The 10,035-nt window shown below is 43.4% G+C and overlaps 1 protein-coding gene across 2 annotated transcripts in view; it reads left to right on the top strand.

Annotated features, from left to right (window-relative positions):
* Window positions 1–264: 264 nt before the first annotated feature.
* plpp3 (phospholipid phosphatase 3) overlaps window positions 265–10,035 on the top strand; it is a 28,130-nt gene continuing 18,359 nt past the window's right edge. The window contains exon 1 of one of the 2 annotated variants that reach the window (XM_030132389.1): window positions 265–915. In XM_030132389.1, the coding sequence (XP_029988249.1) occupies window positions 777–915 (139 nt within the window). In that variant the 5' untranslated portion in view covers window positions 265–776. The remainder of the gene's footprint in view (window positions 916–10,035) is intronic. The other variant, XM_030132388.1, reaches the window with a different exon arrangement.

Below are 10,035 nucleotides of genomic sequence, written 5' to 3'. Positions count from 1 at the left end.
TTAATTCCAAAATTTCACGTTTTGACCCTAGACTGCTTCTTGGAAACTACACCCAATCAGCATATTTGGCTTCATTTTCCTTTAGTTTTTACATGACTTGTGTGACCAGTGTCTCCTCCACCACTAATGACACTGTGGACACTCAGAAACGCGCGGCCGACCCACAGCCGCTCCGCTGTGCCTGTCAATTCCGTGCGTATCCGCTGGGGGCGCTGTGCCCCCCCCCCCCCCCGTGCTTGTTTCCAGTCCGAGAAAGTTTTCCATGCTGGGATGGAGGTGATTACCCACCGCTAGCAGAGGGAAGAGGGCTGAGCCTTGAAGCTGCCGGGGGAACTTGAAGAGAGCAGGGGGAGGAGGAGAAGAAGGATTGATATAACAAGAGCCGCTGTCGATGCGCAGCGCAATTCTCACTCACTCCAAGTCTTTGAACCAAGACCGATAAAGGGGAGCGGGCTTTCCATTCATTTCACACGCAACTTTTCTTTCTTGAGTCCGTGACGCGGGTCAGCTGCAGAGTAGTCCGTTGACCACATAGTATTCATTTATTATTATTAGTTGTTTTTTTTTTTTTTTTGTTTGTTTGTTTTGTTTTGTTTTTTGCGTAAAAGAGAACCAAGACAACAAGACGCATCAGAAACTTCTACGAGCGCTCCGAGGTGGGAAGTTTGTTTCCCTTAGATTTGTGTGACATTTCTTTTAAGGACTTGAGATCCTGTCACACTTCACTCTCCTACCGCGTGGAGTGGGATTTGGAGCCGAAACGGGGACGTTTTCAAATGCAAAAGTACATGTATGAGAAAGCAATGGCCCAAGAGACAAGAAACGGAGGAACCTCTACGTTAAATAACAACAATGGTGTTGACAACAGTAAGAAGAAAATGCTTATAGCACTTGACATCTTCTGTCTGCTTCTTGGTAAGTTTACAAAAACCTGTGGTATAATTGTGTTTTCTTTTTGTCTTATATCAGCTGATTTGAATTGTATACAAAACACATACTGTGATCATTGGATTCACACTAAAAAAAAGCAGAAACAGTAAATGCATTAACTGGACCCGCGCTTTCTAATAGCCCGCAATAAAAGCTTTATCTTTTTAAAAGTATTGCCTGTTATCTGTTACCACAAGACAACTTAATCTGCAACATCACCTTATCTCCCAGTCCCAACACTGCACTCCACGCAGGAGAAGCGCGCAACACAGCGCACTGAAAACAAAAGAAAACATTATATTTCAGCATATATTTCTAAAATGTACGTTTTCTGTTGCATGTAACTTTACAACAAAGAAACGACAGGACAGTGGGTTTGACACTTTTATAGGTCTGTTATAAAGAGTTTCTAATCAGTACAAGGGAAACATTGGCACACACTCCTGACTGACATGCATGCAAGGATAGCAAGATGAAAATGTCATCACATAATATACTGATCATCTCAAAGTCCACAGAATACCCCTGGGACCTGTCCCCTGAAACCTCTGGTGCCTGCCAACATGCCTGGGGCATAAATGTTTTGAAGTGTTGAAACCTGCCCTTTTACTGCCCTTTAAATAGTCAGGGACACTCTTCTGTGCCCCCTTAACCTTGTTCATCTGACCCCAAAGACTCCAGAGGTGTCATTCTGGCTAGAGCTGTTCATACTGCAAAGAAACATGATGAAAAAGAGGACAAAAAAACTTTAATGTGAATGGGTTTGGCTGATGTGTCACTGATAAGTACAGATGCAGTGCCGGTGGTCTTTACTGGTCTGGTTTGCAGTAGTGTTCGGTCCTAACTTGTTATTCTGTAGGCGTCCTGTCCACATTCAGCGTGCAGTGTTTGTGTGTCTGTGCTGTTTTGATAGCTGGTTTGTTTTTGGCTGTTGTCACTGTAGCCCAGTTCTTTAGTTTAAAGCTCTAGTGGCCCCCCTTTCTCTTCTCCTCTCTCTTGTTTTCAGTCCCTCCTTTTCTCTTCTCTCCCTCTTTTGGAAAAGGATTATGGGAGTTGCGCTTAACTTTTACACATTCTCCTCCAGAACCTTGCAAATCCCTGGCCAGCTGCCCCTGATCCCTCCACTTCATACTGCTTTCTCTCCCCCTTTTCTTTCTAGCTCTCTATCTAGCCGTCTTTCTCCCTCTCTGTCCAGGGGAATGCGTGGAATAATTGCTTAAGCATGTGTTGTGGCAGGGGAATGCCTCTCAAATCTATCAGAGGGAGATGGGGAAGAGGGACCTGCGGCTGACCGGGCTTTAGAGGAGCAGGTGGGGGCTACTTCATCAGCTCAAAGGGGAAAATGAAGCATCAATAGTCGTAACGACATATGTAATACTGCCACACAGGAGCAAGAATTTATTGCTCAGGATGTTACAAATGGTGTAGATTAACTCCACATTTTCATAAGTGCAGTGTAGTGGAAGCAGATCTGCACAACAGACTAAGTTTTCCAGTGGTTTTATATTGGTTTGCTTATTAAAGAACCTCAGTCAGAGACACAGTGTTTCATCTCCTCTCATATAAATGCAGATGAGCTTTAAGCACATGTGGAGTGAATTTCCTGCACAAACCAACTTCCTTAACTGTTTAAAGCTCAGCACTCAGAAGGTCGTCACCATGTATGGGGAACGCACAGGCAACCACATACAGTATACATGTAAGCACACACATGAATGCAGACACACACCAACACAAATGGTCACACAGATTGGCCTTTGTCATGCTAAACACAGTCTGTCTGCTTGTGATGATTGGTTGGCCCACTTTAGTGGGTTGAGGAGGTACACATGGGGGAGGTTCAATGGGTGGAGGGATGGGGGGGTTGCAGAGAGGGAGACAGAAAGACAAGGAGAAAGGGGGGTTATCAGGGGGTCTTGAATAAGGAAAAAGGAATGCGGGCGTGTGGAGGACTCAGGAGAATGCGTCATCTTCAAGAGGCATTGTCCCGTGTGTGTGTGTGTGTGTGTGTGTGTCAGACAGACCGAGTTGAGATATGTACATCATAGAGCTAGTTAATGCATACATATATCATTAACTTTAATTAGTTTCTGTCTGCCAGCTGGTGCTACACACACACACAATCTGTTGGACAGATTGACACCCTATAGACGGGTGTCACTTCACAGTCGCACGCCCTCGGGCAAAACTAATGGTCCTTGTTTGCATAGAAGACGTCAGACACCTCAGGTCATCTACAATCACACACAGAGACACACACACACAACAGCACATATACAAACTAAAGCACAGTTAATGTATTTTGCCTCCCATATTCAAGGCTAAACAAAGCATTATTGGAACAATGATGAAATACAAAATATACAGTCAGCTGTTCAGAGCGGAACCACAGTACGATTTTGGCAGCTGAGCACAAGGATCATCTGCTGATTTCACTTTGGCTCGGGTTCTGCTGTTACTGTGCAGCGGAGTTGATTTAGCAACTCTATAAGGAGCACACACAAACACCATACACTATAAATACACACACTACACCACAGACTGTGGCATTTCATTCTTCTCTTTTTCCTCATTGACACAGCTGAACTCTACCTCTAAAAGGAGATAAATCTATGTTCTGATTGGGTTTTACACAGTACAGAGGAGATAAGGCACAACACTGGCATGAAATAAAGACACAAGGAATGGGCTTTATTGACCAGGGTTGGAAGTACTTCAGAGTTTTTGCTGCATAGCCCTGTCCTGAAGAATGTAAATAGAGGTTTTCTGGAATGGTTTTCAGTCCCACAAACTAACTTGAAATCTCTGCAAGGCCTGTTTAAGTGTTGCTTCAGAAACCAAGAGGATTACAAAGTGATCTGAGTTGACCAAAAGCCTTTTTCCATCAGTGTCTCTTATTTCATGGTATCTGTTTTGATCTGTGATACGGTCAGGTGTTCCATAATGACATTTTTCCACGAGCAATAGATAGACTGTCATTAGCAGCAGAGAGGAGTGTAACCTTTTGGCCTGAGGGAATCAGCTTCATAACCGGTCCTGGAGCATTAACCCTATATAGCCCTGGCCTAGTCCTGCCTCCCTATTAGCCACTATACCATTACAGCAGTCAGTCACACAGCCCCTCATTAAAGCTGGAGAGGTTTAACCTCTACCTCTCCAAGCCTCAGCCACTTCAATCCTGAGCCGCTCTACAAATATTTTCCAGAATTTCTCAAATTCTTCATCTGGCTGCAGAGCTGTGGCCAAAGACTCTTGATGTGACATCTGGTGCAATTTTGTGAGTGAGTGAACCAGGGGGCACAGAGTGTGTGTATAGTAGAGCTCAGGAAAGGGTGGGAAACGGAAAGGTAGTGTTGGTCGGAGGTAGGTGTGGCTGTGAAATGAAATCCTGTCCATTTTTTTGCCTCACAGCCCATTTCCACCCCCACCCCCCCCTTCCTTCCCTACTGGTTCCCTCTCTACTTGAGCCAGTCTCCTCTTTAGCTCATATTGCACTAATGCAGAACTGAAGACAAATGCATTGAAAGAAGCCACACTTAAAGAAAGGTTACCTACGTAAATTCTGAAATTTTACTCTATTATGTCTGAAAAAAAAAAAAAAATCACATTTAAAGCCATAGTTTAAAAGCAGCAGCATTCAGCAGCCTTTTCCTGAAAATAACAGATTAGTGGGTTTACCATGTCTCTTGTGGAAAACAATAATCAAGCAGCCAGTGGGATGTCCTTACACATAAACCCAAACACAGGCCTCCATCCAAAGTTCTTGAACTAAATCTTAGGCAAAATATTCTCAGGATTTTTGCTTACGTTTCCTCAAATGTAAGCAAAAATCAAAGGACCAAAGGAGGAATGATGTGGTCTACATGCCTGATATGTACAGAAAATAAAAATATCGGGCTAAATGCAAAGAATGCAATCAGATATACATGCACTCACTTCTGTACTTGATACTGTGTTCATTCACATGTTCATGATGCCTGTCATGTACTAGCCATTAAGTGGTACTTCTTAAATTCCCAGAGGGATGATGTGTCACTATTGAACAGAATTGAGGCTGTTTGCATTTACTGTGTTTCAATCCCACTGTTGATGCTCCTTGTCAGTCTATTTTTCTGGTGAGCAGATAAGGTCAAAGGTCAGGTAGAAAATAGAGACTCTAATAGTACAAGTGCTTGTAATGCACTTTGTGTAACATTTCTTTCACCCACACAAAGGCACAGGCTGAATGGAGGCATTCAGTACATGTACACATATGTACCATCAATTTCAAGACTGAAGATTGAGCAGAGCCTGTAGAGCATAATGATGTGGATGGTATTTATGATATGATTACATCACTCACCACATGCATGTTCTTGTGTCATCTGTAGCTAAAAAATTGCCTGTAGTATGCCATGGTGTGTGTTTATTTCATGACTGCAGGACAAGGCGAGGCCAGTGCTCCTCAGAAGGTAAGAAGTGTCCTCTGGCAGAACAGCATCATTGTTTTATGTAATAAGATAAAGATCAGCAGATATTCCTGACAACAGCCATGGCCATGGGGCAGCAAGCCTCGAAAGAATGTGTGTAATTTCACTGTAGACATATACTTTTGCGTGTTTCGTGATGGAGAGTGCCAGTGTGGTCAGACCTGTGTGTGTGTTTGTGTGTGGTGTGCAGCATATTCAGCACATCACTGTGACATGTGGTTAGTTTCTGCTGGTGCAGGAGTTAAATGACAAACCCGTGGGGTTTGTGTCTGCACAGGGCTGCGATTAGAGGTGTGTGGGTGAGCGTGTGTGCATGTGTGTCCCGTGAGGTTTATGAGGGATAGCGAGCACCCAGAGCTGTCATTAGACAGACTCTAAGGCCTAACAGTGAAACAGTATGCTTATGCTTATGTCTGCAAAGTGTGTGTGGGTAGCATGTGTGCGGCATCTGTGGCTCAATTTGTGTATGTGTCCCATGTGGGTCCCGTGGGCAAGCCAAAGGCATCCGGTTAACTGATGTGACTATGTCCCTTTATGCCGGTACAAACCAGACACATTCATCTGTTGTAGTTCTTTTGTTCCAGTCTCCATCCTGGCAAACCATTGAATTGCATAATGAAACAAAGACAAAACTTTGACAATAGGTGAAAGATGACTTACAGTTCACACTTTGACAACAATAGTGTAGTCAGGCCTCTGTCTTTCCCGTCTCTTTCCACTCTCTCATCTATGATTATATACCTCTCAGTTAAACACCCCTACTGCTTATTTAGATAATCTAAGATTACTGGGCAGGTCCCTACCATCAACTTTTGTTAGTTGTATGCTTGTGTCTGAATTCCAGCTGTTGTAAATGAATATTTAGTGGAAAGACTGTGTGTGTGGCCTATGAGCTCCTTCGTACACATCTAATCACCCATTAGACATGTAAAAAAGAAAGGTTTTCTCACTTTTGTACAGTTGTTTTACTTTGGAATTCCCACTGGTCTGGCTATGTCATTTATCTTGTAAATGCTGCCAATGCTTTAATGTAAATGAGCACAGAGGCAGCATTTCTTCATCATCACCACCAGGCTAGGAGCTGCAGGCCTCATTGCATCTCTCTGTTATACCACACTGTCCCCGCCTGGGCCTCCTCCCTGCTGTTACACAGGCCTCTCTGTCACTTTCCCAACACACTGTCGACTACAATCCTCTGTATTTGTGTGTGCACATGCTGCCTGCATCCACAGATGGGGGGATGGGGTTGAGGGAGATTTCACTGTTTCACTGAGAACAATACCCCTTTTGATGCATCTCAGCACTCTTTGTTTCATTAACGAGGACCAATAAGGCAGCGGCAGACAGAAGGAGGATAGAATGAAGGGAGGAAAAAAGTGAATGAGTTGGAGACGATAGAGAGAGTGAGGCACCCTCCTCACTGGGCTCTCAAGGCCAGTTGATTATCTATCACTGCTTTATGGCTGTTGGTGTATTAACTAGCACTGTTAGCTGTATTTTTGTCTGAATTGTTGGTTGCAGCTCTTATCTGCCCCGCTGTGGCCAGCACTGTGCAACAATCACCTCAGCATCTTTATTGGAGGAGGCCTTATCTGTATTGCAGCCATTGAGACATATCCTGTTTACATACAAAGAAGAGGCTGGCTGAAGAGGATCCCTGCATCACTAGAAACAACATTCACACTGTGGCTACAATTAAACACCTTTTGTTGCCAGATGAACTCAATCCAGGTCAGGAATTAGAGGAATATTTCAGAGGATGGAGTGCAAGAAAGTGAGGAATGTTGAGGAGAGCATTATCCAGACAGAGGCGTCAGGTTTCAAAGACTATACAACCTTCTCCTCCTCAGCCAGGCTTTTGTCCCAGGGGGTAATAATGCCATTATGGCAACAACAGAGGAACGCCCAGTCAGCCATCCAACCAACCAGCCAAATAGCCTGATCCGGCCCCTGGGCACTGCTCAAGTTACCCTTCATTCGAGCAGCTGTGCGTTCGTCCTCCTGTTTCAGCTGGCAGTGCGGCCAAGTATTAGGAATGTCTTGATGAGTTGTAACTGATCTTTTTTAAAACATTATAAATATCCTCATGCCTCACTTACTAATGTGGACCAGAGCTGATTTCCCAAAAAACATTATTAAATCCAGCATTTCTTCACCTGTGCCCAGCAGCAACACGGGCCCAGTAGCAATCTGCACTTCATTCAGGGGCTGCCCTTGCAGGTGCCTGCTGGTAAAAGTACCCTAGAAAGTGTCCCCACAGGTGCCTGTGTGTAAAAGGCATTTATTCCTGTGAATAAAATCTCTCTGAGTAAGCACATGTTTCAGCCAGCGGCCCCCCGGTCACTGCTGCTTTCACACAGAGAGGGAAAAAGGACAGGGATTCACTCTGTACACCACTCTGCTGACCTCAGCCGCTCCTGTCTGTGTGTATGTGTGTGTATTTGTGAGCTTTGTACATGTGTGAGACACATCAGCAGCTTATGGGAACAAAGAGCTGATTTCTAGAGCCAAACATCTGTATCAGTGCACATGTGTGCATGTCGATGCATATGTTTATGAATGTATATTTCCCAAACACTGATTATGTGTGGGTGGTTTTTTCAGAGCCAAGCTTGTTTATTTGGGTTGCGAGAGCATTTTTAAAGCCCTTTGTGGTCGGCAACTTAAAAATGTTTGGGAAAGGCTTTGCTGAAGTTGCCAGTGGAACCACAGTAATCCACTTTAACACCCACATAGCCGCATAGACACAGGCACACTCACACAAAAGCACACGTGTAAAAGGCAGAGTCACAGTGACATTTGTGCCCTGATCTCGTACAGTGTGATCCTGACATAGCATCTCTGACCTCTGACCCTTGGCCCTGTAGCTGCATCCAGGGTGTGTCATGAACCTTACCTAGCCTTTGCACTCTATTCTCAAATGTCTGAGAGGCCACACATACTTATACTCATGGCTTAAGTGACCTAAAGATAAAGTTAACTGTGTGGGTATACTGCACTCTGTAGTGTTGGCTGTGTGACAAATTTCATAGCATCCAAGGCATTTGCTTGGCAGGCCGTATTTAAAACCCCAGAAGTAGCAGCAGTCTTTTAGTTGAATGGTAATGAGTGTGTGTGGCCTGTCTAAATGTTAAGAGGTTTATTAATACAAGAGGGTTTGCTGAGGATAGAGTCACAAACCAATTTGGAGAAATAACTGTTGATATAGTTGATTAACAGGGGAGTGAGTCACCAATGATGACCACAACAGCAGTGGTTTGTAAAGATGATTCATTGTAAGGCGTCTGATACATTCCAGTGTCAGTAGGTATATCCCAAGAAAGGCAGAAGTAGGAATAATGAATTTACCACCAATTGAGATGAAGCAATATACAAAAACAATGTATAAAGTTTTAGCTTTGTGCTGTGTTGTATGTTCTGTGTGTTTTAATGAAGTAGCATCTGTGTGTATAGAAAATATGTTTAGAATAATACAGTGATACACTCCTGTATCAGTATTTTATCCCCAGCCCTTTACATTGACATTCATGTACTGGTGTTTAGAAGTAGCTAGACATGCATACAAGACATACATTGCCATAGACATATACTGTATTCTATATATATATTATGCCCACAGAAACCAAATAGCCACTAAGCAGCTTCCTGCTCACCTGTCTGCATTTTGACAGAACAATGACCATCGACAAGTGGATTTGGCATTGAGCCACTCATTCTGTGTGATCCCATGCTCTTATCAGATTCACACAAACAAAACACACACTCTCATAGTTTGCCACACACGACACCAGCTAATCTCTCTCACACAAGTGTACACTTGCATCCGCTTAAGATTGCATACACACACTGTAACTGCACAGAAAACTGTAACTGTAGGAAGACATTTAGTCATAACTTAAAAGCCCAGAGAAGTCCAGCTGATTTTTGTTTTTAAACGAAAAATACCTGTCATCCTGTCACACACATATTAAATAACCGCAACACAATGGCCATACATAATCCTTTGTAGCCCACTCTAACATGTTATTTGACTATCTATAGATAGGATATGTTGCAGGGCGGAGACGTAAATGACAGAAGTATGTCACAGGTTTCCTCAAGAGATTGAGATTGGCCTTAAATAGACAAAAAGTGTAATCGATCCAGAGGCATCAGCCCAGTCTCTGTGTTATGTTATCACATGTTTACACATCAGGCTGTTTCAAGGTCTGTGTGTTTCTTGAGGTGAACGGTTATGTAAAGGGATTAAAAGCCTTGCATGTATGACTGTTTATCATTGAGTCTCTAAAATAACACATACCTGCATGTCAGCCTAGTGTTAAGTGTTATTCAAAAATGGTTTTACTTGTATCAATACCAGTATTTTGTTACCTATACATTTTTAGATACCTTTTAGAAATACAGACATTTGTCTACAAGAGCCATTATTTATTCGTAAACAAAAGAGCACAAAGTTCACAAATGTTAAATGTTTTTCTGATTGACTGACTTGTCGAGACCCCTTTAACCTTTGTATGAATTGTCGTTTCTGTGTGTCCCGTTCCTTCTCAGGACGGGTCACATGGTGCGTTTGAGAGACAGGAGGAGGAAATCCTCCATTAGAGCACACCACAATACTTCTTCCTCTGCCCTGCTC

This window comes from Sphaeramia orbicularis, chromosome 4 (assembly GCF_902148855.1).
Source record: "Sphaeramia orbicularis chromosome 4, fSphaOr1.1, whole genome shotgun sequence".
Taxonomy (NCBI): Eukaryota; Metazoa; Chordata; class Actinopteri; order Kurtiformes; family Apogonidae; genus Sphaeramia; species Sphaeramia orbicularis.
This window is presented reverse-complemented; position numbering and strand designations above follow the sequence as displayed.